Source organism: Plecotus auritus (assembly GCF_963455305.1).
Source record: "Plecotus auritus genome assembly, chromosome: 3".
NCBI classification, from domain to species: domain Eukaryota; kingdom Metazoa; phylum Chordata; class Mammalia; order Chiroptera; family Vespertilionidae; genus Plecotus; species Plecotus auritus.
The window spans coordinates 169,701,687-169,728,583 of NC_137772.1; the positions used below are offsets into that span (position 1 = coordinate 169,701,687).

Below are 26,897 nucleotides of genomic sequence, written 5' to 3' on the forward strand. Positions count from 1 at the left end.
TAGAAACACCAATCAGAAAGGATATATGCACCCGTATGTTCATAACAGCACAATTTACAATAGCTAAGATTTGGAAACAGCCTAAGTGCCCATCAGCAGATGAGAGCATTAAAAAACTGTGTTACATCTGCACAATGGAATACTATGCCGCTGTAAAAAAGAAGGAACATTTACCATTTGCAACAGCATGGATGGAACTGGAGAGCATTATGCTAAGTGAAATAAGCCAGTCAGAGAAAGATAAATATTACATGATCTCACTCATATGTGGGATATAATGATCAACATAATTTGATGAACAAGAATAGATCCAGCCCTAACCGGTTTGGCTCAGTGGATAGAGCGTAGGTCTGCAGACGCAGGGGTCCCAGGTTTGATTCCGGTCGAGGGCATGTACCTTGGTTGTGGCACATCCCCAGTGGGGAGTGTGCAGGAGGCAGCTGATTGATGATTTTAGCTCTCTATCCCTCTCCCTTCCACTCTGTAAAAAATCAATAAAATATATTTAAAAAAAAAAAAAAAAGAATAGATCCAGAGACAAATGGCAGGGGAGGGAGGTTAGAGAGCAACCAAAGGACTTGTATGCATGCATATTGGCGTAACCAATGGACATAGACACTGGGGCAGTGGGGGGCTTGCCCAGGGTGGGAATGGCTTGGGAGGGGTGGGTCAAGTGGGGTAAAAGGAGATATATGTAAAACTTTAGACAATAAATAAATTTAAAGTTAAAAAAAAAAGTCCAGGGTAATGTTCTGGAGACACTCTCCAGGGATGGCATTCTTGTTACTTTTGTTATAGTGAAAACCTTCCCAGCAATGAAATTCACCCTACCCAAAACAGAATGCATAGGGATTGTGAAAATCAAATAAGATTTGTGCAGGAAGCCAGATTTCTAGGAATATTCAAATAAGTACGATCCTCCCAGAGCCCATTTTTTACCACACTGCCCACAGGAGCTGAGAGACCATAATCATTTACAAGATTAGGCTAATAATAATTTACTATAGACTATTCCCTACTTGCTCTCCTACTATTATTATAAAAATAAAATCCATGCCCAGCTGGCATGGCTCAGTGGTTGAGTGTTGACCTATGAAGCAGGAGGTCACGGTTCAATTCCCTGTCAGGGCACATGCCCTGGTTGTGAGCTCCATCCCCAGTGTGGGGGTGCAGAAGACAGCCAATTAATGATTCTCTCTCACTGTTGATGTTTCTCTCTCTCTCCCCCTCTCCCTTCCTCCCTGAAATCAATACAAATATTTTTTTAAATAAAATAAAATTCATGAAAATGATGGTTTTAAAGTAACACGATAGTGATTACTATCAGACTGCCCATCCACAGTCCACATTTGCAAGGAGGAGACCAGGTAAGACTGATTGACTGATCTGCATATCTATAGCACACAGGCTCCTTTCATCTTGTCAAGCTCTCCATGATTCTGCAAGCTTCCTCTAAATCCAATTTTAGTATTCCTGGGTGTTCTATTTGAGAGACTGAATATACAAAAAAACAATAGCCAGACCATATTTAAAAACAGAACTCTGACCCACAACTTGCAGAAGCGTACCCAGGAAACAGACCCTCTTTTCTATAATAAATAGCCCAGGAAGCCAGCCTGCTATAAATCAGACCCCCTGTCTCTAGTGATAGTCCAGGAAGCCAAACAATAATCCCTGTTAACAATTGGCCCAAATTGGCCAGAAGCTGATTAATAAGTGGCAACTTCCCTAATTTTTGTCTCCACTTCTAACTTAGGACCAACCAGGAAAAAAAGCCAATAGGCACCTGTAACCAAATCACATAGGATGCCCCACTCGTAGTTAGCCCACCTACATCTTCCCCATACAAATAGCCTTAAATCAGTGCACATCTGAAACCTTTTTCCACCATAAAGATCTCCCTCTCCTCTGCCTGCCTTTTAGTCTGCCAAAATGCAAGTGACAGTAGCTGACTCCCTGGCGATATAGCAAGCTCTAAATAAATAGCCTCTGCTTTTCCCATTTGGTTGAGAAATATTTCCACATGTTGGACCCCGTAATCCGATGAAGAACTAATTTCCAAACCCTCTGAAAGATATTGGTTCACACTGTTTAAATGCATTATTTCTATAATATTCATAAATTAGCGAACATCTTTTTTACTCCTTCATTATAACCTAAGTCAATATGCTGAAGGGCTCACCTTTCCGCAAACCATCTCCTTGGAATGGGCGCGGCCTTCCTCTGTGCACCTGAGTAGAGGACCCTTTGTGGAAGCGGGTGGGCGGGGACATCAGGAGCTCCTCCCACGCCACAAGCCAACCTCCCAAGTGGCTACTACAATTCCCAGCGACCCCTGCAAACGGCGGGCCGCGGCCACGATGCGCCTGCGCAATGGGGGCGGCTCTTGTGTGGTTCCCGCCAATTCTTGCACAATCCTGCCGGGGCTGAGTACCGCGCTCCATGGAGGCATTTGACCCAGCCGAGCTTCCCGAGCTGCTTAAGCTTTACTACCGGAGGCTCTTTCCCTACGCCCAGTACTATCGCTGGCTCAACTATGGCGGAGGTGATGGCGGCGGGGAGCGGGTGGGTAGTAGGTCGGAAAGGGGATGTGAAGGGGTTCTGGGAGGGTACTTTCGCCTGTCAAGATGTAGTGCCCAGGCATTATCTCGAGCCCTCCCCACCACTACCTCTGAAATGTAAATGGGCCGAGAGAGGATTTAATGACCAGCGTCCGGCCACTCTGAAAGGCAGAGCCGCCGCTCCTACCACTGCGTGGCCGGACTCAAATTCGGTGCCTGAGCCAAGCAAGGGGTTATTCGGTCGTAGGATGAAGTCGCACAGGCACGATCTGCATCAGGGTGAGAGGGGCATCTCGCGGAAGAGGAGAGGTACTTAATTCGTCGCAGCAGAATGTATCAGTGCCCACTGAGGAGACTGAGGTGGCGTTATATATTTAAAATATTTCTGCATCTTTTTTTCTCGTTTTCACTTTTCCCTATGAGATGCCGTGTGATAATAAGCCCCTTCAAATTAGAGACTAGGCCTTGGCTTTTTTATTTGTTTTACTTGTAGCACAGTGTTGGGCACAAAGGGCTTATTAAAATTACCAAATTAACTTTAAAATGTACATTTATTTGCAGTGATAAAGAATTACTTTCAACACCGTGAATTTTCATTCACGCTGAAAGATGATATTTACATTCGCTACCAGTCCTTCAACAACCAGAGTGATTTGGAAAAGGAGATGCAGAAAATGAATCCATACAAGATTGATATAGGAGCGGTATATTCCCACAGGGTAAGGAATTTGGTTTTTATGTATTTTGTTGTTTTTTTAAAAGCACCAAGAACCCCCAGCGTTTTGTGATTATATTTTTATAATTTATTCTATTAGAAGAGGAACACTTATTTAACTGTTTTTGCAAGTTGATTGTAATTTCTTTTGTTGTTCTTTGATATTGTACATTACTGACTGGAAATAATTTGTATGAGAATTGGTTGCATTCTCACTAGGATAAAAAAAAAAAAAAAAAAAAATTGAGTATCTGGCCAAAAGACTAAATGTGGAAATCAGCATGGTTTAAGGAAGGGTATTAAAGAGAATTGCATTCTCTCCCAGCTTTGGAGTTATTCTTCATTCCCCTCCCGCTCCTGCATCCTTTGTATTAGGAAATCTCTACCATAATAATACCTAAAATCCAACTAGTGCTACCAGTGCTTCTACCATCATCATCATCTCTCATCTGAATGACTGTAAAAACTTCCTAACAATTTGCTCCTGTAGACTCTAGAGCAGTGGTTCCCAGCGTGGGGCACACGCCCCGCAGGAGGGCAGTTTGATTTTTAAGGGGGGCACTTCGAGAATGAGTTATTAACAGTGAATTTTTTGCATTTCTTATGGTTCTAGGGGCCTCATATACAGTATATAAATATATATTGTGACATATTTATGCATTTCAGTTCTTAAAACTGCTATTTTTTCATGTCACTTTTTTTTTTTTTAACAATTTCTTAGTGATTTCTTCCTCAGTACTTCAACTGTCCTTTTGTTCTTTTATGTTTCTCTTTCATGGATGCCATGTTCTTTAGAAGCTTGTTTAATGGCCTTTTAGGCTTCCTCCACATGAATAGGAGTTCACTTTTTGAATAATAAGAATTATATGTCACAGGGGGGCATCAGGATTTTAGAGGTCCTTAGGTGGGGCATGGCCACTGCTCTAGAGTCTAGTCTTTTTTTTTTTTTTAATATATTTTATTGATTTTTTACAGAGAGGAAGGGAGAGGGATAGAGAGCCAGAAACATCGATGAGAGAGAAACATTGATCAGCTGCCTCCTGCACACCTCCCACTGGGGATGTGCCCGCAATCAAGGTACATGCCCTTGACCGGAATCGAACCTGGTACCCTTCAGTCCGCAGGCCGACGCTCTATCCACTGAGCCAAACTGGTTAGGGCAAGAGTCTAGTCTTAATACAGCAGTCAGAGTGATCCTTTAAAAAGTCAGATCCTGTGATTCCTCTGCTCAAAACCATTCTCCAGTGGCTACCCATTTCACTCAGACTAAAAGCCCCTCTCTCTCCCTCACCCACCCACCCCTGCCACACTGCCCTTGCTCAAGAAGTTTCACTTTCTAGAACCTATTTCCCCAAATATCTTGGTTCATTCCCTCACTTCCTTCAAGTCCTTACTCACTAAGGCCTATTGCAGCCTGCCATCTCTCCTGTCCCCCTGCCACTGCTATATTTTAAGTACTTGGAATAGTGCCTGGTAGAGAGAGTACACCGTACATATATTTTTTAAAATATATTTTTATTGATTTCAGAGAGGAAAGGAAAGGGAGAGAGACAGAAACATCAATGATGAGAGAATCACCGATCAGCTTGTCCCCCACTGGGGATCGAGCCCATAACTCAGGCACATGCCCTTGGCCGGAATTGAACCTGGGACCTACAGTCCACAGGCGGACACTCTATCCACTGAGCCAAACCAGCTAGGGTTACACTGTACACATTTGTTCAATGAATGAACATACTAAAATTGCCCTTCCTCTCCTTAAAAATGCACGCATGGAGGAAAAATACACACATGGGATAATAGATTTTGTATGGAACTTTTTCAGATGTTGTATAATTTGTTTTTCATAGAAATTCTCACTGTTCTTTTTACAAAGGAGAAAATAGGCCTGGAGAACTCAAATGATTTTTTCCTAGGTCACACAGTTTCTAAATGATAGAGCTGGGACCTGAACCCAGGTTTTCTGACTATAAATCCCAGAGGAAGGAGAGAAAACAATTTAAGAAAAGGCCGGCAAGCGTGCTCTAGCCGGTTTGACTCAGTGGATAGAGCATCGGCCTGTGGACTGAAGGGTCCCTTGTTTGATTCCCGTCAAGGGCACATGCCTGGGTTGCAGGCTCGATGCCCAGTAGGGGGCGTGCAAGAGGTAGCCAATCAATGATTCTCATCATCATTGATGTTTCTATCTCTCCCTCTCCTTCTCCCTTCTGCTCTGAAATCAATATATATATACATATATCTATATATATATATATATATTTTTTTTTTAATCATTTAAAAAAATTATGGTGGTATTGTCCCCTCTTTGTATTTTTTTTTAAAAAGGCTTATTGTGCCTTTCTTAAAAAAAAGCTTTCACTATCATTTTTATGCAAGTTTGGATGGAGCAAAATAAGTATCTGTATTGTCGGTCTTCTTTATCTGGTAATCAATAACCTCAAAGGAGACTACTACAGCCTGAGCCAAAGACTCAGTTCAAACTAATTGGGGACATTTTTTTGAATTAATGAAAAATTTAAAATACATTTTTGTTACTTATATGTCTGGCAACAAATAAAGATCCTTAAGAGTACCTTGCTTCCTAGCCAGTTTGGCTCTGTGGATAGAGTGCTGGCCTACGGACTGAAGGGTCCTGGGTTTGATTCCGGTCAAGGGCACATGCCCTGGTTGCAGGCTCAATCCCCAGTAGGGGGTGTGCATGAGGCAGCCGATCAATGATTCTCTCTCAACACTGATATTTCTCTCTCCCTCTCCCTTCCTCTCTGAAATCAATAAAAATATATTAAAAATAAGTAAGTAAATAAAAGGATAAAATCTCAATTTTTAAAAAAAGAACACCTTGCAATAGGGCAGTGGTCGGCAAACTCATTAGTCAACAGAGCCAAATAGCAACAGTACAACGATTGAAATTTCTTTTGAGAGCCAAAAACTGACTTCTGCGCATGGGCCATGAAGTTTCAATCGCACTGTATGTGCACACCCACACGTGGTATTTTGTGGAAGAGCCACACTCAAGGGGCCAAAGAGCCGCATGTGGCTCGTGAGCTGCAGTTTGCTGACCACTGCAGTAGGGCATTAATTATTATTTTTTTTTTAAATGTGTTTTATTGATATTTTACAGAGAGGAAGGGAGAGGAATAGAGAGCTAGAAACATCAATGAGAGAGAAACATCGATCAGCTGCCTCCTGCACACCTCCCACTGGGGATGTGCCCGCAACCAAGGTACATGCCCTTGACCGGAATCGAACCCGGGACCCTTCAGTCCGCAGGCCGACGCTCTATCCACTGAGCCAAACCGGTTTCGGCAGTAGGGCATTAATTATAGGTACTTTTCCTTACCAAAAAACTATAAAGACTTTATTATTATTTCTATTGGTGAAATATTTATTATACAACTAGAGGCCCGATGCACGAAAATTCATGCAAGAATGGGCCTTTGCTCTGGCCTGAGCCGCCCTTTCCCTCCGCCCCAGAGCCGCCTTTCCGCCTTCCCACACTGCCCAGAGGCCTGGAGTGGCTGGGGCAGTGTGGAACGCCTGAGTTGTTGCCATGGCGATGACGCAAAGTGTCCCGCCCTGCCCCCGGCCACTCTGCGCCTGCATATGCAAATTAACCCACCATCTTTGTTGGGTTAATTTGCATAGTTGCTCCTGATTGGCTGGTGGGCATTGCAAAGGTATGGTCAATTTGCATCTTACTCTTATTAGTGTATATATCAAATGTTAATTATATCTCAGTAGAACTAGGGAAAAAATTTTGATGATAATATGTATTTACCAAACCCTGCTTTAAGTAGATGAAAGTTACAGTCATCAATTATGGATTTATAGGATCTGAATTAATGAACTAACATCAGCTTGGCATTATATGGTTTCTTCACTTTTCTTTGGTCACTTTTTCAAGCATGGCAGCTCTTATAGAAACTGATTGATATTTTACACTTTTAGCCCAATCAACATAATACAGTGAAGCTGGGAGCTTTCCAGGCTCAGGAAAAAGAACTGGTGTTTGACATTGACATGACAGACTATGATGATGTGAGGAGCTGTTGTAGGTAAGCACCGCAGGCTTTGTTGGTAGATTGAGTGATATTGACAATGAGTAACGATGACTCTCCTCCAGTTCTGCAGACATATGTTCTAAGTGCTGGACCCTCATGACAATGGCCATACGCATCATCGACCGAGCATTGAAGGGCAAGTATTAGCATTGTGTGAGTGGGGTCAAATGTAAGAATGTCTTTTCCTTTAAATATTACTCCATCTATACCATGTTATAATCAAATCCCATAAATTTCTAACACGTTTCCTTAAAACATGTAATAGGAAAATAAAAGATTACAATAAAGTTATAGTTGAAACTCTAATAAAGCTGTGATCAAACCAGTGACTTTTTCCCCAATTCAATCATCTGTTGAGCAACTCTGTGTGCTAGATGCTGTCCTACATGAGGGAAATACGAAAAAACAATTCTTACCTCAAGTAGGTTACACAGTCTAAGAAGGAGACAAATAAGAAAACGGAAGATTGCATTTGTGTTAAGTAATATGCACAGGGTGCTATGGGAATATAGGACAGCAGGAGTGGATATACAAATGGGAAGAGATTGGATCAGAAAAGGCTTCCCAGAAGAGGTGATGATAAGGATAACAAAGTTCTGGCCAATGTTCCTCAGTGGTTAGAGTCTTGGACTGCACACCAAAGGGTCTCGGGTTCAATTCCCGGTCAAGGGCACATACCTCGGTTACATGTTCGATCCCAGCCCTGGTCAGGGCCCTTGTGGGAGGCAACTAATTGATGTGTCTCTCACATTGATGTCTCCCTCCTCTCCCTCCCTTCTCTTCAACCTTGCCCCCTTTCACGCTCTAAAAAAAAAAAAGTCAGTGGAGCCCTAGCCAGTTTTGCTCATTGGTTGGAGCATCAGCCTGCACACTAAAGGGTTCCAGGTTTGATTCTGGACCCAGTCAGGGGCGCATGCAGGAGGCAACCAACTGATGTGTCTCTTTTACATCTATGTTTCTCTGTATCTATCTCTTCCCTTCCTTTCCACTCTATCTAAAAATTGATGGAAAAAATATCCTCGGGTAAGGATTAAAAATTTTAAAAAGAATGATAATAAAATAGGGTCTTATTATGTGCCAGGCCTTGTTCTAAGCCCTTTAAATTTATTAACTCCTCTAATATCCTTTGACTGGGTCTTTAAGGGAGAGAAATGGAAGTGCTGGGGCAGGAGGAAATTCTTGTCCAAGACCAGGATAGATAAAGTCCTAAAATCAAGAGCATGGGGGAGAAAGGGATGGGAAACTACAAATAGTTTAGTATAGTTAAAGTGAGTACATGTGGATAAGAGGTAAAAATGAAAATAGGAAGTAAGAACCAGGAGTTCATACATTTGTTTTAAAACCTGTTGTCTCCCCTCCTCAGAGGACTTTGGATTTAAGCATCGCCTCTGGGTATATTCTGGAAGAAGAGGTGTTCATTGTTGGGTCTGTGATGACTCAGTTAGAAAACTGTCCTCCGCAGTACGGTCTGGGATAGTTGAGTATTTGAGTCTTGTAAAGGTAAGCTCTTCTTAATGATTTGCATTTATTTTTTTTTGCTGGATGTTACCAAGCATAGTATGTTTAGTTAACAAAATTAAACTATCTTTTATAGCATCCACTTTCCAGAGTAGGTGATCTTACTAGCAAATCAATTAAAATCATAGTGCTATATTTTTTAAAGATATTTCATATTTTGTTTAAGTATCCTCCTTTGTTGCAAAAGGAAGATTAATAGTTTACTTTTCTTGTTCAATTAAGTCAAGTAAAGTTAACCCAGAAAGTTATAGGTATTGAAACTATATAAAATAGCATATAAGCTTTTCTATTTTACACAAATTAATATCTTTAGAACACATCATAGAAATGTTTTAATTATTTCATTTATGTTATATAATATACACAAAGGTCTTTTTTGATGGTTTATTTTTCAGGGTGGTCAAGATGTTAAAAAGAAAGTTCACCTAAGTGAAAGAATTCACCCTTTTGTCAGGTCTGTTGGAAAAGACTCCATGCAGTTTAAGTTGTGTCTGCTTTACCTGCATATGCTTGTAGTACATGTGTCCTGAGCAAGGAAGCATCCCCAAAAGGAGTCACTCACATGTGTTTGGTTTTTCACAGTGCCAGGTTTATTAGGGGAGACCTCCCAATAAGCCAGTAGAATCCCATTCAGGTTCACATAGAGAGGAAGAGCTTACCTGACAGAAACCAACAGAGTGAGTATTCCTCAGGGAAGTCCCAGCCACTGGCAGCATCCGCACGTGGAGAGATGGGTGTCAGTCTCAAGCCAAGCACCTAGAATGGCAGCACGCAGCCGGTGGAGTGGGCTCTGAGTGTTACCTGGGGTACAGCCAGGCTCCAGCATTGGGTGGTTGGAGCTCTGAGTTCTTATAGCCCACTACTGTGATGGTCCCACTAATAGCAGTGTCCATATGGAGTCCTTATCCATCCAGACTGGTAGTTTTGGGCATTCCAGTCCCCTCATAAAGGTGTTCCCATTACACCCTATTACCTCAGTCTTGGCTTAGCACTTGACATCACTGTCATGGCTGACAGTGACTCCATGTTGGACTGTCAAAGCTGTCCAAAAAGTTGGCTCTGTTCTTGCTCTATACACCTTATTATCAATTTTCTCTGCTGGGTAGCAACCTATATAATAAAGAGCTAATATGCTAATGGTTATCACACTATCACGCCGTAACGACCAATCATCAGGAGGCTGCGTGCGTGGCAGGCGTGGGTGGGTGGGGACTTGACATTGCGTCCTTCCGGACAAAGCCCCAGCAGCTTCCTGAGGCTCAGGCAAGCCGCAGATGGCGGCTGCAGCTGCCCAGGGCCGGCCCGAGGCGAGGGCCGGGTCAAGGCTCAGGCAGCCACGCGGCTGGCAGTGGCAGCAGCAGAGGCATGATGGGGGCGTCTCCTTCCCCTGATCACCGGGTCACCTCCCACAGAGGGAGGCCAGAGGCAGCAGCAGCAAGGGGGTGATGGGGGCAGTGCCTTCCCCTGATCGGCCACAGGGAACAGGCCTAAGCTGTCAGTAGGAAATCCCCTGAGGGCTCCCAGACTTGTGAGAGGGGGCAGGCCGGGCCTCTAGTTTTACAATAATAGCTAGAATTAATTGAGTGTCTCTTGTGTGTTACATATTCATGATAGGTAGGTGCTTTACAAATGTTCTCATTTGTTTTCCCAACCACCCCATGAGGGATATGATGGTATCTTCACTTAACAGATTAACAAAGTAAGATTTGGAGGGATTATATAATTTGTTTGATACCATAACCCATATTTCTTCCATTGAATTCACTACTTCTCTAGGATAGTGGAGAGAGCATTGCATTAGGAGTAAGGTCTGTATTCTGCCAATTACTCTGACCTTAACAAAATACTAGAGCCTCCACTTCCTTATCTGTATAATGGGGAGAATAATATCTGCTCCATCTGTCTTAGAGTTGTGGCAAAAATGAAACAAAACAGTAGATGTGAACTCTATTTGCTGATTGCTAAGCACTATATAATTGTTGAGGTGTTAAAACAAGCAATTCAGAGTAGAAACTGTAGACTATCCCACATTCTACTACTGATGTATTATGTTGTCCTGAATTGGTTGCTTTCTATCCTTGTTATATACAGGGGTGGGCAAAAGTAGGTATACAGTTGTTCATATGGAAAAATAAGTAATACAAGAATAAACTTTTTCTTGTACATATAACTGTAAACTTACCTTTGCCCACCCCTGTATTTATGATGTTATTAACCTGCTAAGTTGTGGAGTTTCAGAAGTAAACATTTCTTGAATATTTCTTCTTTTTTTTTTTTTTTAAAATATATTTTATTGATTTTTTACAGAGCGGAAGGGAGAGGAGGGATAGAGAGTTAGAAACATCGATGAGAGAGAAACATCGATCAGCTGCCTCTTGCACGCCCCCTACTGGGGATGTGCCCGCAACCAAGGTACATGCCCTTGACCGGAATCGAACCTGGGACCCTTGAGTCCGCAGGCCGACGCTCTATCCACTGAGCCAAACCGGTTTTGGCTTGAATATTTCTTCTAAGCCAGGCACTATGCTAGGTTCTTTCCCCTTAGACTTAACTCTCATAACTCTGAGAAGGGTATTAGTCCCATTTTACCTAGTTAAGTTCTAGAAATTCAGTCAAAATAGCAACAAAAGCTATGTGGGATATGTGTTGCTAATATATTGGGACTTTGTTATTGTTATTCCTACAGAAAATCTATAAACATAATAAGTAAATACTTTGAAGAATATGCCTTGGTTGATCAAGATATTCTTGGAAGTAAAGAAAGCTGCGATAAGATTTTAGCTCTTATTCCTGAAAATATCCTTTCCCAAGACCATTTCTATGTGAGCTACTTGTATTGATATTATATATGTGTTCTGCCTGCATATTCTCATATACTTAATCTCTTTTTTTTACAATCTTTTCTAATATTTTTCTCATATACTTATAAGTTTAATCTTTTTTATACAAAACATCTCCTGTATTTCTACATTTTTGTATCTCTCCTCTGGAATACAGTAAGACATGAGGCCATTTCATAAACAAATTTCCTCTTTATGGAAGTTGGTAGTCCTAGGATTAATGGTTATTTAAAGAATGCTGAATCATTTAGTCAAAATATGTACAGACCAGGGAAAGATTTTAGTTAAACTATATAGTTATTTTGACATTCTGTCATATCACCACTTTATTTTTACAGGGTTATTTTCTAGTGTTTAATATTTGCATTTTAGAAAACAATAATTATTTTCTATCTAAACTAGATATTCTTGTGGTCATACACACAGAAAATAAGTTGTTTGTTGATGTGCCCTAAATGAGTATGTTCCTTAATGACCCATCACCAATGCATGATGACCTTCAACAAATCTTCCAAAAGCATCACAGTTCACTTCAGCGTTGGGAGCATTTGAAGAAAGTGGCCATATATCCGGTATATAACATGGAAATCTGTATTATAAATATAATAATATAATTCTTAAACTCTGATTGTTTTGCCATTTAAGTTAAAGATGATTGGAGATCACTTTTTAACCACTTTGAAAGAAATCCTCAAAAGTTCCTACTGATCCTCATGCTGGACTTGCATCTCCTTTTAGAATGACAGATATGGACACTTGCTTGAGTGGGAGATCATGCTCCAGTACTGTTTTCCACGGCTGGATATCAATGTTAGCAAAGGAATCAATCATTTGCTGAAGAGCCCTTTTAGTGTTCATCCTAAAACAGGTACTATAAAAAGAAAATAAGGGGAACTAAAAAAAGAAATGAAAGTTATTTGTTTTAGCAAGCATGCCACTAGGTGTGAATACATATGATGCCTGACATATTAAAGATTGAGGCCTTGTTCTGTCAGTTAATACCTAAATTAACTTTTTTTTTTTTTTAATATCAGAGAGGAAGGGAGAGGGAAAGAAACATCAATGATGAGAGAGAACCATTGATCAGCTGCATCCTGCACACCCCCTACTGGGGATTGAGGCTGCAACATGAGCATGTGTCCTGACCAAGAATCCGACCATGACCTACTGGTTCATAGGTCAACGCTCAGCCACTGACCCACACCAGCTGAGCTAACTTATTTTTTTAATTGTTGATTAGTAGCTACTGGATGAGTTTACATATTCAGTTGTGTTTCTGTGGTTCAATGTTAGAATTAGAGTTGCAGAAGAACTTAGAAATTACAGGACAATAGCTCTCATTATACAGATGAGGAAACAGTGGCCTAAGAAGTTAAAGTGACTTGTCCATAGTCTAAAAACAAATTGTTTTAGAGTTAGGAACAGAGTTCTATGCTTCTCCTATGCTGCCTCCCTCAGTAGTTTTTCAATAGTTTTAGCTTTTCTCTTTCACATAGATAAGATTTCTCTTAGATAAGATTTGATGGACTGAAACTGACTTTACCAGTAAAGTGGCTATATTGGCATAACTTTACTCCATCCATTAGAAAAGTATATAGTTGTCCTTTTTGGTGTCAACAATCCAACTCTGCCACTGGGTGTGGGATGTTAGGGAAATTGCTCTGTGTACCTTGGTTTTCTTGTCTGTAAAATGGAGATAATGATAGTACCTACCTCAGTGGGTTATTGTGACCATCTAAAATATAAAGCACTTAGAAAACTGTCACATACTCAGTTCTCCCAAATTGCCTAGTTCCCCTTAATCTACACTAATAAAAGAGTAGGATGCAAATTGACCATACCTTCACGATGCCCACCAGCCAATGAGGAGTGAGTATGCAAATTAACCCAACAAAGATGGTTAATTTGCATACACAGGCACCGAGGGGGCGGGGCGGGATGCTTGCGTCATCACCATGGCGACAACACAGGCGTTCCTCACCGCCCCAGCCACTCCAGGCCTCTGGGCAGTGTGGGAAGGCGGCTCCGGGCCAGAGCGAAAAGGCGGCTCCGCCCGGAGCAAAGGCGGTGCCAGCAGCCAGGGGAAGGAAGGCCCACTCTTGCTCCAATCTTCGTGCATCAGGCCTCTAATAATCTATAATGACTATAGTCCATACATTTATGTAGCTCTTTTTCAAACCTGTCAGCTATGTTTTTAGCTTCTTTCAGTAATAAGCTTAATATTTTAAGTTTAATTCTAAAGCTTCAGCCCTAACCGGTTTGGCTCAGTGGATAGAGCGTCAGCCTGCGGACTCAAGGGTCCCAGGTTCAATTCCGGTCGAAGGCATGTACCTTGGTTGCGAGCACATCCCCAGTAGGGGGTGTGCAGGAGGCAGCTGATTGATGTTTCTCTCTCATTGATGTTTCTAACTCTCTTTCCCTCTCCCTCTCTGTAAAAAATCAATAAAATATATTTTAAAAATAATAATAAATAAAGCTTCAGTGGGTATCCCTTATTCTAATATTCAAGGTTTGGGTAAATAATTGTGTCCATTAGTAAGTGAATACATTTTGATTATATCCTTTTCCCATTAATTAGCTGCAGTCTTTTTACTCTGTCTTTAACATCAACTCTCAATTCCCTTAATTATTTTATTTGTTACTCACCTGGCATTCTTTATATTCATTATCTCATTTTTGAGGTGTGACAAATTTTATGTAGAGTCCCAGGTGTGAATATTATAAAAGGGTAGTGTAATGTCTATTTTATTTCCAAAATGCTTTCTCAAGATGCCTAACATATAGGTGTCTGTTTTGATCTCAGCACATAAACCAAGGTAATGAAATGAACTCTGTCCATCTATTTCATTCAATTTTCAAGACTTACTCAATTTGAGATCATTCTGTACTTAAATATAGGAGGATATTAGGAAGAGGGAGATAGAAATAAAAGTAGAGATGAGAGCAACGAGGTAATAGCTTAACAGTCTTTCACACCTATGTTTTGGTGGTGTTTTTAACAAAATAAAAGACACAGCTAATATGAAAGTACTTTTAATTTATATTTCTATTGTACTTAACAGTAAGTCTAACCCTTTTTCTAAATTTTAATTTTCTAATTAAAGTTTTAGCCAAAACAGCCTATAATGATTTGTATTCGCAATCATTAGTTTATAACTTTTGGTTCTTACAGGTCGAATTTCAGTGCCTATTGATTTACAGAAAGTGGATCAGTTTGATCCGTTTACTGTTCCAACCATAAGGTATGTTCCAGATCATTGATCACTTTTCTGTTTGTGATTGTTGTTCTGAATTTGAAGTAGAATGGATTAGATCCCTGCCAGAGAGGCAGCCGCTCTGCGGCTATATGATGCCCTAGTAGAGCAACATTTCCTAGTGAGTTCCACAGAGCACTAGTTTTCCAGCTGCTGTTATGCAAGAAAAAGTGTGCTCTCCCTCAGGAGCACACTGGCACCTTTCCCTTCTCCTTCATCTTCCCCCAGGTATGTTACTGCTAAGCTCTAAGGGCCCTGCTTCTGTCTCTCTAACTTGTTTCCTAAGCCTACACAGCCCAGCTAGCTCACTTTTACTATCTCTGTAACTTTCTAAATAGACTTTCTCTTATAATTTGGGGGGAAAAAAAGAAAGATTTTTAAGTTCAAATAAGTTTGAGAAATGCTAACATAAACAGATTAAAAGTTCTTTACTGCAAGATTTCCCAGTCTTAGGCATACCCGTAGACCTTGCCTGACTGTGCTCATGGCCAGGCAGGGGGGACAGTGTATGCAAGAGTAATTTGGAATTTGTGCCAGTTCTAGCCAGCCTATTCAGTGGCTGGATAAGTTGCATTACTTCAACATTTTCCTGCCTCTCAGTCTGTGGAGTTATTCATGATGGAAATGAGTGACATTGAGTCTCTGCTCTTTTAATTATTTAAAAAAAAAAAAGATTTTCCAGTCTTTAATATGCATGGAAAACTCCAAGAAGAGATTATGGCTTTTAGAATATTCCAAATTAGTTGGCCACATAATTTTTTTCACAGAAAATCTTGAGAGATTCATGTGCTATGATACACTGGGTAATGTTGCCCAAGAACCAACTTTAAAATTCTCTTATTCTATTATTTGTAGCTCCATCTGCCATGAATTAGATGCCATTTCCACTAATGAAGAAGAAAAAGAGGAGAACAAAACTGAGTCCAATAACAAACATAGAACCAGAGGTAGGTTAATACGTTGAAGTCTCATTTTAACATAAGCTTTATTTATATAGACATCCTTCTGCCACTCCAGTAATTAATTCCCCTTGGATCAGCCCAGAATGGAGCAGTGTTTGTCCTGAAACCAACTCAATAGCAAATAATGTAATAACAATGTTTCTCTCCTTCAGCAATTGCCCACCCCAGTGGTGCTGTTAAATCCAATTTGAGTCATCAATTATTTACTAAGCAATATCTAAATGCCAGGATCTACATTGCAAGATTAGGTTGTCAACTGGTATTGATAATTGTTTAAATCTCACTCTTAGATTTAACAGCTATTTATTTATTTATTTATTTATTTTTAAATATCTTTTCATTGATTTTTTTTTTAGAGCGAGGAAGGGAGAGGGATAGAGATAGAAACATCTAGGGGGATGAGAGAGAATCTTTGATCTGCTGCCTCCTATATGCCCCCTACTGGGTAACAAGCCTGCAACCTGGGAATGTGCCCTGACCGGGAATCAAACCGTTCATGGGTCTTTGGTTCATGGGTCGTTGCTCAACCACTGAGCCACACCAACTGAGCAACAGCTATTTATTAAACAACTATGTATGGTATGCAGTACTTTTGTCCTTTACTTTGTTTTTTATGTATCCAGATGAGTGGTATGGTAAATATATGACTCAAATGTGATTGAATTGTACATTCCAGAATTTACAATTTGTAAATTCAAGAATTTACAAGTCTCCCTGCTAATGGAAATCAAATCTTATACCAACAGCCAAGAGACACTCTGTAATAGAGTCCAATAGCACTTTATATGATAATGGAAATGTTATGCACTGCCCAGTATGGTAGTCACTAGCCACATGTGGCTTTTGAGCACTTGAAATGTAAAAAACTGGAATTTTAATTTCATTTTATTTTCAGTTAAATAGCCACATGTGGCTAGTGACTACTATAATGGGCAGAGCAGATCTGTGATCTCTGTTTAACCTTTTTTAGTCAAATGTTGCTACCCTTTCAAAGCCCAAGCTCAAATATCACTTTATCTATTCCAGCTCTAACATAATACCTAAACATAGTACTTCCACTATTAAAGTTTATGGAGTAATTACAAAAGTATTCTGTTCAAAATATTTGAAAAATCAGAATACCAGTAAACTGGAAAAAGAAACTCAGAGAGCCCTAGCTGGTTTGGCTCAGTGGGTAGAGCGTCAGCCTGCGGACTGAAAGGTCCCAGGTTCAGTTCCGGTCAAGGGCACATACTGGTTGCAGGCTTGATCCCGGTCCTGATCAGGGCACATGTGGGAAGCAACCAATCGATGTGTCTCTCTCACATCTATGTTTCTCTCTGTCTTGGATTAACAAAGAAAAGGAAAGGAAAAAGGAACTCAGAGAAAAGAGACAATGAAAGGAACAAAGGAAACCTTTTTTTAAAACACGAATATCTCAGCACAGCTGGGTGTGGCTCAGTGGTTGAGCGTCAACCTATGAACCAGGAGATCACAGTTCGATTGCTGATCAGGGCACATGCCCAGGTTGCGGGCTCAATCCCCAGTTTGGGGCATGTGGGAGGCAGCTGCTTAAATGATTTTTCTCTCATCATTGATGTTTCCATCTCTCCCTCTCCCTTTCTCTCTGAAATCAATAAAAATTTAAAAAATAATATCTCAGAGAATAAGAAGATAATACATCTATCAGGTAAGATCGGAATACTATAAAAAAGAAACACTCATAAAACAAGAAAGAGCCCTGGCCAGGTAGCTCAGTTGGTTAGAGTGTTGTCCCTAGCCAAGGTGTGGGTTCAATCCCCGGTCAGGGCACATACTAACTAGAACCAAGCAATGAAAGCATAAATAAGTGGAACACCAAATCAATGTGTGTGTCTCTCTCTCCCTTCCTCTTTCTCTAATGTCAATAAAATTTTAAAATTTAAAAATAAAACAAGAAAGAGGTCTTAGAAATAAAAAATCTTTAGAATAAAAAGTTCAGTGTAAGGGTTGGAAAAGAATAATTGAGATTTCCCAGAAAGTAATACAAAAATGGTGGTAGTGGCAGTGATGGTTATTGTTTTAAGGAGTTAAAACTAGAAGACTATTTCAGGAGGTCTGTTATCTGACTATGGGAGTTTCAAAAAAAGAAATAAAACAGGGAAGAAATAATTGTCAAAATTACATAGGAAAACACCCCTGTAATGAGTACTATCTTAAAAGGGCTCAGCATAATAAGAAAAAGACCTATACCAAAGCACATCATTTGAAATTTCAGAACACTGAGAATTAAGAAAAGATCTTAAGAGCTTTCAGACCCCAGCCTACTTTCCTCATCCCCCCCACCCCAAAAAAAAGCAGACCTAGAAGGAATGGCCTCAGATTTCTAAATAACAATGTAAGTGTTCATTTGTTAGAAATGGGTGCTAGAAAAGAAAAATCGGTTGCCATTCAAGAAGATGGTCAGAAGTAAGGCAGGGAGCTGATATTTACATTATAAACCTGTTAGTACACCTACTGTGGCTCTGTTGGTTGGGCATGATCCCGTGTACCAAAAGGTTGCTGATTTGATTCGTGGTCAGGGCACATGCCTGGGTTGCAGGTTTGATCCCCAGTAGGGGGTGTGCAGGAGGCAGCCAATCAGTGTTCTGTCCTCAGCCCCCCAGCCACCCAGGGCTGGCCCGAGGCACAGGCAAGCCTCAGATGGCGGCTGCCCAGCCGCCCAGGGCCGGCCCATTGACGTTTCTCTTTTTGTTTGTTTTTAATCCTTACTCAAGGATATGCTTTTATTGATTTGAGAAAGAGAGGAACAGGGAGGGAGGGAGGGAGAGAGAAACATCAATTGGCTGCCTCCCGCACATGCCCAACTGGGGATCGAACCTGCAACCTTGGTATGTGCCCCAACCAGGAATTGAACCCATGACCCTTCAGTGCATGGGAGGACGCTCCAACCAACTGAGCCACACCAGCCAGGGCCTAACAGTTTTCTTAATTTAATATTATCTCTTTGGATACTTTTTCTTTTGTTCAGGGGTTTTAAGGAAGCATGTTTTGGCTCTTTAAGGAGAAATTTTCTAATAATCATAACTGTTCAAAAATAAACTGAACTGCCTATCATTTCAAGTATGCATAAATAAGCTAATAGTCATCATTCAGTCAGGGATGCTTTAGAGGTGGTGGGAGGTTGAAATAATTGATACGTAAGTTCCCTATTATCTCTAGTAGCTGTGATTTTAAGTCTTTGCCTTATTTCATACTAAAAGCCCAGTGCATGAAAATTCATGCACTGGAGGGGGTGGTCCCTCAGCCTGGCCTGTCCTGTCTCACAGTCTGGGAGCCCTCAGGGGCGGGAGTCAACCCAGCCATCAGGGGAAGGCGACGCCCCATCACACCTGCTGTTGCCACTGCCAGCAGTGCAAGCCTCGGCCGGCCCTGGTTACCTGAACCTCGGGCCGGCCCTGGCGGGTTGGGGGGCTGAGGGAACTGGGGGACTCTGGAGGCAGGCGCATGGCCATCTTGTGGCTGTGGGCGCTGCCATCTTTGAGGGCAGGGCAGTCAGTTAGCATATTCCCTCCTTATTGGCTGTGGGTGCTGCCATCTTTGCAACAGTGTGAGAGTCAATTAGCATATTCCCTCTTTATTAGATAGGATTAGTACAATTTGCTCCTTCCCTTCTACCTCCCAAATCCTAGAATGTTCTCCACTCTCCTCCCTGACTATCTAATTATATCTTTTATCTGAGACCCAGTTCATAGCCACTTTAGTCAATATTGATTGGTCAATTCTTTGGGCTCATAATTATCCATAGGCCTTTTTGGTCTTTATTTATAAACTAGAGGCCTGGTGCATGAAAATTCATGCACTGGAGTGGGGGTTCTCTCAGCCCAGCCTGCCCCCTCTCACAGTCCAGGAGCCCTCAGGGGCGGGAGGCAACCCGGCGATGAGGGTAAGGCAACACCCCCATCACACCTCTGCTGCTGCCACTGCTGGCAGCGCAAGCCTCAGGCGGCCCTGGTTACCTGAGCCTCGGGTGGCCGGGCAGCCATCATCCAAGGCTTGCCTGCGCCTCGGGCCGGCCCTGGGCGGCTGGGGGGCTGAGGGGACTGGGGGACTCCAGAGGCAGGCACCCTAGCAGGCCTGAGGGGACCAGGAGCCGCCATCTTGTGGCTGTGGGCGCCACCATTTTTGAGGGTGTGGCAGTCAATTAGCATATTCCCTCCTTATTGGCTGTGGGCGCCACCATCTTTTGTGAGGGCATGATGATCAATTAGCATATTCCCTCTTTATTAGATAGGACTAGTAACCCTGTGCACAAATCCGTGCACAGTAGCTCGCTGCTGCCCTCCAGTAGCTCTTCACCCATGGACCTGCCCCCTCCTGTAGCTCTCCACCACCCACTTGTAGCTTGCTGCCCCACCCTCCTAATCCGTGATCCAGTCATTACGTGATCAGTCGTTACACTTCACAGCGTAACAACCATTTGCATATTACATCTTTATTATATAGGTTTTCTGTTATTACATATAGAACTTGTTTTTCCAATTTATTTAAAAACTTCTTGAGCCCTAGCTGGTTTGGCTCAGTGGATAGAGCATCAGCCTGCGAACTGAAGGGTCCCAGGTTCTATTTTGGTCAAGGGCACATGCCTGGATTGCAAGCTCAATTCCCAGTAGGGGGTGTGCGGGAGGCAGCCGATCAATGATTTTCATCATTGATGTTTCTATCTCTCCCTTTCCCCTCCTCTCTGAAATAAATAAAAATATATTTTTTTAAAAAACAGCCCTAACTGGTTTGGCTCAGTGGAGAGAGCGTCAGCCTGCGGACTTAAGGGTCCCAGGTTCGATTCTGGTCAAGGGCATGTACCTTGGTTGTGGGCACATCCCCAGTAGGGGGTGTGCAGGAGGCAGCTGATCAATGTTTCTAACTCTCTATCCCTCTCCCTTCCTCTCTGTAAAAAAATCAATAAAATATATTTTAAAAAAAACAAAAAACTTCTTAAGACCAGGTAGTATGTCTTATACTCGTTGTTGTGAATCCTCACCCCCGATAATATTTTTTCCATTGATTTTTAGAGAGAGGGGAAGGGGTAGCAGGAGAGAGAGAGACATTGATCCACTGGTTGCCTCCCACACACACCCTGATGGGGGCTGGGATTGAACTTGCAACCCAGGGACATGACCTTGACTAGAAATCAAACCCTTGACTCTCTGGTGCCCAGGCTGACACTCTAACCACTGAGTCATGAGCTGGCTTATACTTTTAGACTCTAGCATCATACTTATTACATAATAGGCAGCTAGTAAATACTTGTTTAAATAAATTATCTATATTAATAAAAGGGTAATATGCTAATTAGACCAGAAGACCTTCCAGACAAAGTCATGGTGGCAGGGCAGAGGCGGTTAGGGGCGATCAGGCTGGCAGGGAGGGGGCAGTTGGCGAGCAGGCCAGCAGAGGGGGCAGTTGGGGGCAATCATGCCGGTGGGGAGGGGGTAGTTGGGGGCGAACAGGCTGGCAGGCAGGTAAGTGGTTAGGAGCCAGCAGTCCCAGATTGCAAGAGGGATGTCCGACTGCCTTTTTGTCCCAGATTGCGAGAGGGATGTCTGACTGCCTTTTTGTCCCGGATTGTGAGAGCGATGTCCCAGATCGGAGAGGGTGCAGGCCGGGCTGAGGGACACCCCCCCCCCCCTCTGCATGAATTTTGTGCACCGGGCCACTAGTTTAGTATATATTACACAGTGTTGAAACAAATATATTGACCTACATTCAAGGAGCTTAAAATCTTGAATTAAAGATTCTAAGTTCTATGTAGTTAATCCCAAACTAAATCATTTCTTTGGTATAAGTTTATTTATTATAAGAAAATTCATATGTAAAGATTTACAATAAAATTATAATGTATTTTCCTAATTGCCACAGATCAGATATTCATCCTTTTTAAAAAATATATATTTTTATTGATTTCAGAGAGGTCTAAAGGGAGAGAGATAGAAACAACAATGATGAGAGAGTCATCGATTGGCCGCCTCCTGCACGCCCCCTACTGGGGATGGAGCCTGCAACCCAGGCATGTGCCCTTGACCAGAATCAAACCCAGGACCTTTCAGTCCGCAGGCCGCCGCTCTATCCACTGAGCTAAACAAGCCAGGGCCAGATATTCATCCTTAATACCCACATCAGGATTCCATTTCCAGTCCCAAGTAAATTAAATCACATTTAATAAAAAATTTTTAGTATAATTTCTTTTTGTACTCTTTTCAGTGAACTATTGAGGACTTTTAATTCCATGCAGACATAACATACTATCAAAATCTAAATCTCATTTTGTTTCCAATTTTTCTCCCCCCTATTGGGTATTAATTATAGATTGTGTAATTAAATGGATAGTTGAGGTTCTGTATTCAAAATTTTGTACAGACCACTTATATATCAAAGAATACTTGTACTTAATGCATTGTGTCCACAAACTTTTGATCATCTCCAGAAGGCATGGCCCTGACTTCACATTTTTAATGTTTTGCTCTGTTGGTAAAACTATTATTGAAGCCACACTTTATAAAGAAAGAAATGTTGGCTGGAACTTGCCACATAACAATAGGTTATATTGGTCGAATACTAGAAAGCCTGACTACTGGAGTAGACGTGTCCATGAGGTTTAGAGGTGCTCGGACAGTACTGTCTGATACAGTAGCCACCTGGGGCCGTTGGCACTTGAAATGTGGCTGGTATTAATTAAGGAGCTAATTTTTAATTTTAATTGATTTAAATTTAAAAACTGGTGGTTGATTTAATTATTAGAAAACTTTTATGTATGTTTGGAAATTTGGGGTATATGAGCCTACTTTTTTTAATTGCATGTTTTATAATTTAAATATAGATCAAGTATTTCTGATGATAGCATAGCATTTAAATTGAGATGTAAAAGTACAAAATACTAGATCTCAGAGACTTAGTATGAAAGCGAATATGAGATATTTTTATTATACTTTGAAATAATATTTTAGATATTGAATATTGGGATGAGTTAAAATATTAAAATCAATTCCACCTTTTTAATGTGGCTACTAGACTGTTTAAAATTATATGTTTTCATATTTCTATTAGACAACATTGTTATAGAATTCTTAATAAGAAACTTAAAATTATACTTTCATGTTATTCTTGCTGCCAAAATGCTAATTTTAATGCATGGTCTTTATAATTTAGATTATAAGAAGACCAGTCTAGGTCCTTACGTAAAAGTTTTTGAAAAGTTTCTTGAAAACCTGGATAAATACCGAAAAGGAGAACTTCTCAAGAAGAGTGGTAAGACTATGCCTTTCCCTTTTAGCTATTTAGATCTTAGTATAGTAGCTTAAAACATCCAACAAGTGAGCAGTTTTAGAGCTCTAGTCCTTGCCCTCCCAAAAATGTTATTGATTTATCTTACTGTCCTTAGTGTTTTTGAAAATTAAGGTCCCTTAATTCAGTTCAACCCATATTTATTACACTTTTCCAAGTGTAAGGTACTATGTGGAAAACAAAGATGAATTATACGAAGATGAATTCCACACTATGCCTTCCTGCCCTGAGGAAGTACTAACTGGTACAAAATACTAAGAAAGAGATAACATCTGATTAAAATAGCTTGAGAAGATTTCATATTTAAAGAGTGGTATTAGAACTCTTCAGTATGCTGCTATAAGAAGTCTAATCCCCCAGTGTGCCAATATATCATGCCTTAAAGTATGAGTAGTATTTCCAGCAGAGATTTGATAAGATCAGGGTACGGGAGTGGAAAAAGACAGGTTATTCATTGTTGAAGCAAAGGCATAGAAACAAAAAAGCATTGGGTCACTGTGAAGGCCATCAAGTAGTATGGCTAATCTGGAAAAAGATATGTCAGGAAGTGATGAGATAGAAATCTGAAGAAGCAGACTAAGGAAAGGAGTCTCATGATTTGTAGTTTTGTCTAGAAAGATAAATCTAACAACAGTATATCTGGAGAGAGGTAAGGGATAGAAAGAACCCAAGAGGCCAATTGGGCTATTACCATTAGGACAGTAGCATTGGAGATCTCCAAAAGCTGCAACCCTTGAGACTTGGTAATGATTTACAAGTGGAGATGAAAGATGGAGGTAAAAGTGCCCAAGAAGCCAGGAGAAAGGAAAGTTTCAAGAGTATCAAGTTTCAAATGCAGTAGGTAACTGATAAAATCCTGTTGAATATAGGAACTAGAGGGAGGTGCTAAGAGTATAGCAGTGTCAAAGGAAGCATTCTTTGGATAGGAGAGACCAGAGCATGTGTGTACGCCAAAAGAAAAAAATCAGTCGTGAATATTATTTAAGAGGTTGATGAATACCATGGAAAACTGTGCCAACATTATAGAAATATAAACTCCCTTTCTGCTTCACAATAAAATGTGTGATGGCTAAACAGTAGTGCCTAAAATAATGCTCTATTCATAGTAGATACTCAAATATGTGCCTGTTGAATGAACAATGATGACTCTGAACTTGGAAAGCCTTGTTAAAGCTGCCATTCCAACTGGCGATATTTGTATTCTTGTTCTGTACTAGCCCAGCCTATAATGTGGGCTTCAGTACATGTGAAAGCAAATCTTTATGCCACATAGCCTTTTTTTTTTTTTTTAATTTAGTGGAAGCATTAAGCAAATCAGAATGGGCTTTGTTTTGTTTTCTTTTACTATCCTCTGATAAAAATCTATTCTATTTTAGATTTACAAAAAGACTTCTGAAGATAACAACTCCCCTCCAACTAATGTGGATAACTTCTATCTTCAACCAAGAATCAAATACTTCAAGAGTCATTAAATAAATATGGCAGAACCTTGTATGCATTTTAATGCTCAAAGCAAAATTTCCTTTTCTTGAGGAATAATTATGTTGAAAAGATTCCTAAGACTACCAAAGCAGTGTCCAGGCTGCTGGAAGGAACAATAATGGGCAGAGTAAGTCGACTGCAGATAAATTTGTAAAAATTTAATATTATATAAAGACTAGAGGCCCAGTGCACAAAATTCATGCACGCTCGGATAGGGTCCCTAGTGGCTGCCGCTGGCCAGGGCCTCCCTTCCCTCAGTTGGCTGGCTGGCCCCGCCTCCCGGTTGAACTCCCAGTCAAACCCCCAGTTGAGGGGACAATTTGCATATTAGGCTTTTATCATGGGAATGAATATTCTAGGTGAATTAAGGCTTTATCCTTAAGTCTTAGACACTTAATTATACCTGCAGTGTGTATTCAGTCACTTCCTTGCTTACTAATATTTTTGTAGATCAGGCCACACCCCACTGCCCATCTTTTCAAAATCATTTTAAACTGAGCATCTAAACCTACCAAAACTTTAATTCAAAAGACATGAGTTACTAGATTATAATATGGCCTAGTAGAGTATTGTTTACAACTCTTATAATTGTAGCTCCTTCTTAGATTGCAGAACAATTGGAACAATTAAATTAGTCTACATCGTAAAGAAGCAGCTTAGAAAAAAAATATCCAACTTCACCAACATAAAACCTGTTATACTTGTCAAAACACTTGGACTTTCTATATATCCAGATAACTTTAAAGTTTTCATTTCTCCTGTATTTGATTTTGTGTGATAGTTTCTAAAGTGTCAGATTTCTTTGTTCTGATTTAACAACCAGTCTAAGCAAGACATCCCTTCTGCCCTAGCCCGTATGGCTCAGTGGATAGAGTACTGGCCTGCAGACCAAAGGGTCTTGGGTTTGATTCCGGTCAAGGGCACTATGTCAGTTGCAGACTCCTCCCCAGCCTGGGCCTGGGCAGGGCATATGCAGGAGGCAACCAATCAATGTGTTTCATCGGTGTTTCTCTCTTTCCCTCTCTCTTCCACTCTGTAAAATCAATGGAAAAATATCCTCAGGTGAGGATTCAAAACAAAAAACATCCCTTTTGGTTTGCATTCTGTCTTCTGAGAAATACTGGGAAGCAGGCTATCAGACTGGTACTTTCTGTGACTTATGAAAATATTCCTTCCTTTGCATTTCCTTTAACATTGTTTTCTCTATAGCCACACAGCCTCTTTTTATATAATCATTTGGTTTATATGAAACCCTAAAATACAGTCAACATACTGAAATGCCTTGCATTTCTTTCTTTTCTAATTTTTTAAGAAAAAATATTAAAGATTATGGTTCAAAATTCTGCATTACTTGAGCTTCTGTGTACTATGTATTGTTCAGTCTTCAAATTTGGGAAAAAGTGGATCAATTGAAATTCCTAAATACAAAATTAATAAAGACTCATTGGTCCACCTTAAGAACTCAGAATGAGAATAGGATTGTTGTTACACTTTCAGTGAGATCTTTTAAGCTTCCAATATGTCTAGCATTGAAGTATTTCAGTGCTTTAATATAGTCCTTGGATAAAAGTTGGTATACTAGCCCATAAAATTAATTATAAAACATATCATACACATGTAAGAAAAAATGTTTGATTCCTGACAGCAGAAAAATACTCAAAGACTACTGACTTTCCTACCCTGGCTGGTGTGTGCAGTGGTTAGAGCATCAGCCCATGCACTGAAGGGTCTCATGTTCAATTCCCAGTCAAGGCCACATACCTGGGTTTCAGGAGGCAACCTGTGGATCAGTGTTTCTCTCTTCTCTCACTCTCTGAAAAGCAATGGGAAAAATATCCTCAGGCAAGTATTTAAAAAAAAAAAAAAGACTATTGACTTTCTTACTTGATTTGCCAACTCCTATATATGTAAGAATTAAAGAAACAAAGGGCATAGAACTGGTTTCCATTTCAAACTTGCCCAATTTATAAAGAAACCCATAGAAAGAAAATAGACCCTTCCTTAGTGAGTTATTAACAGCAGAGTTAGAAAAGTTAGTGGGCTTTTTGGGAAAGAAAGGGCAATGGTAAAAATGTAGGTAGTTTTATTTGTCTAAAGAGATCATTGGCAATTGCTGGACTTTTCTTCTCAAGGTAAATAGACTGCATTGACTAATCTCCCAGATCATTTATTTACTTAGGTAGAAATTCTACCTATAAGTTTAAT

The 26,897-nt window shown here is 40.7% G+C and overlaps 1 protein-coding gene across 3 annotated transcripts; it reads left to right on the forward strand.

Moving 5' to 3' along the window:
• The first annotated feature begins 2,335 nt into the window (after nucleotides 1-2,335).
• Nucleotides 2,336-26,670, forward strand: PRIM1 (DNA primase subunit 1). Of its 3 annotated transcripts, none has more exons than XM_080660317.1 (13): nucleotides 2,336-2,545; nucleotides 3,123-3,280; nucleotides 7,225-7,331; nucleotides 7,400-7,473; nucleotides 8,701-8,837; nucleotides 9,251-9,309; nucleotides 11,542-11,651; nucleotides 12,179-12,267; nucleotides 12,434-12,563; nucleotides 14,868-14,937; nucleotides 15,805-15,896; nucleotides 23,076-23,174; nucleotides 24,587-26,670. In XM_080660317.1, exons 1-13 carry the CDS (start codon nucleotides 2,443-2,445, stop codon nucleotides 24,604-24,606), a joined length of 1,248 nt encoding a protein of 415 aa, XP_080516443.1. In that variant the 5' UTR covers nucleotides 2,336-2,442; the 3' UTR covers nucleotides 24,607-26,670. The 3 variants fall into 3 exon arrangements, with proteins under 3 accessions (XP_080516443.1, XP_080516444.1, XP_080516445.1); XM_080660318.1 differs by having other exon boundaries at nucleotides 2,368-2,565; XM_080660319.1 differs by lacking the exon at nucleotides 2,336-2,545 and adding an exon at nucleotides 2,780-2,921.
• The last annotated feature ends 227 nt before the right edge of the window (nucleotides 26,671-26,897 follow it).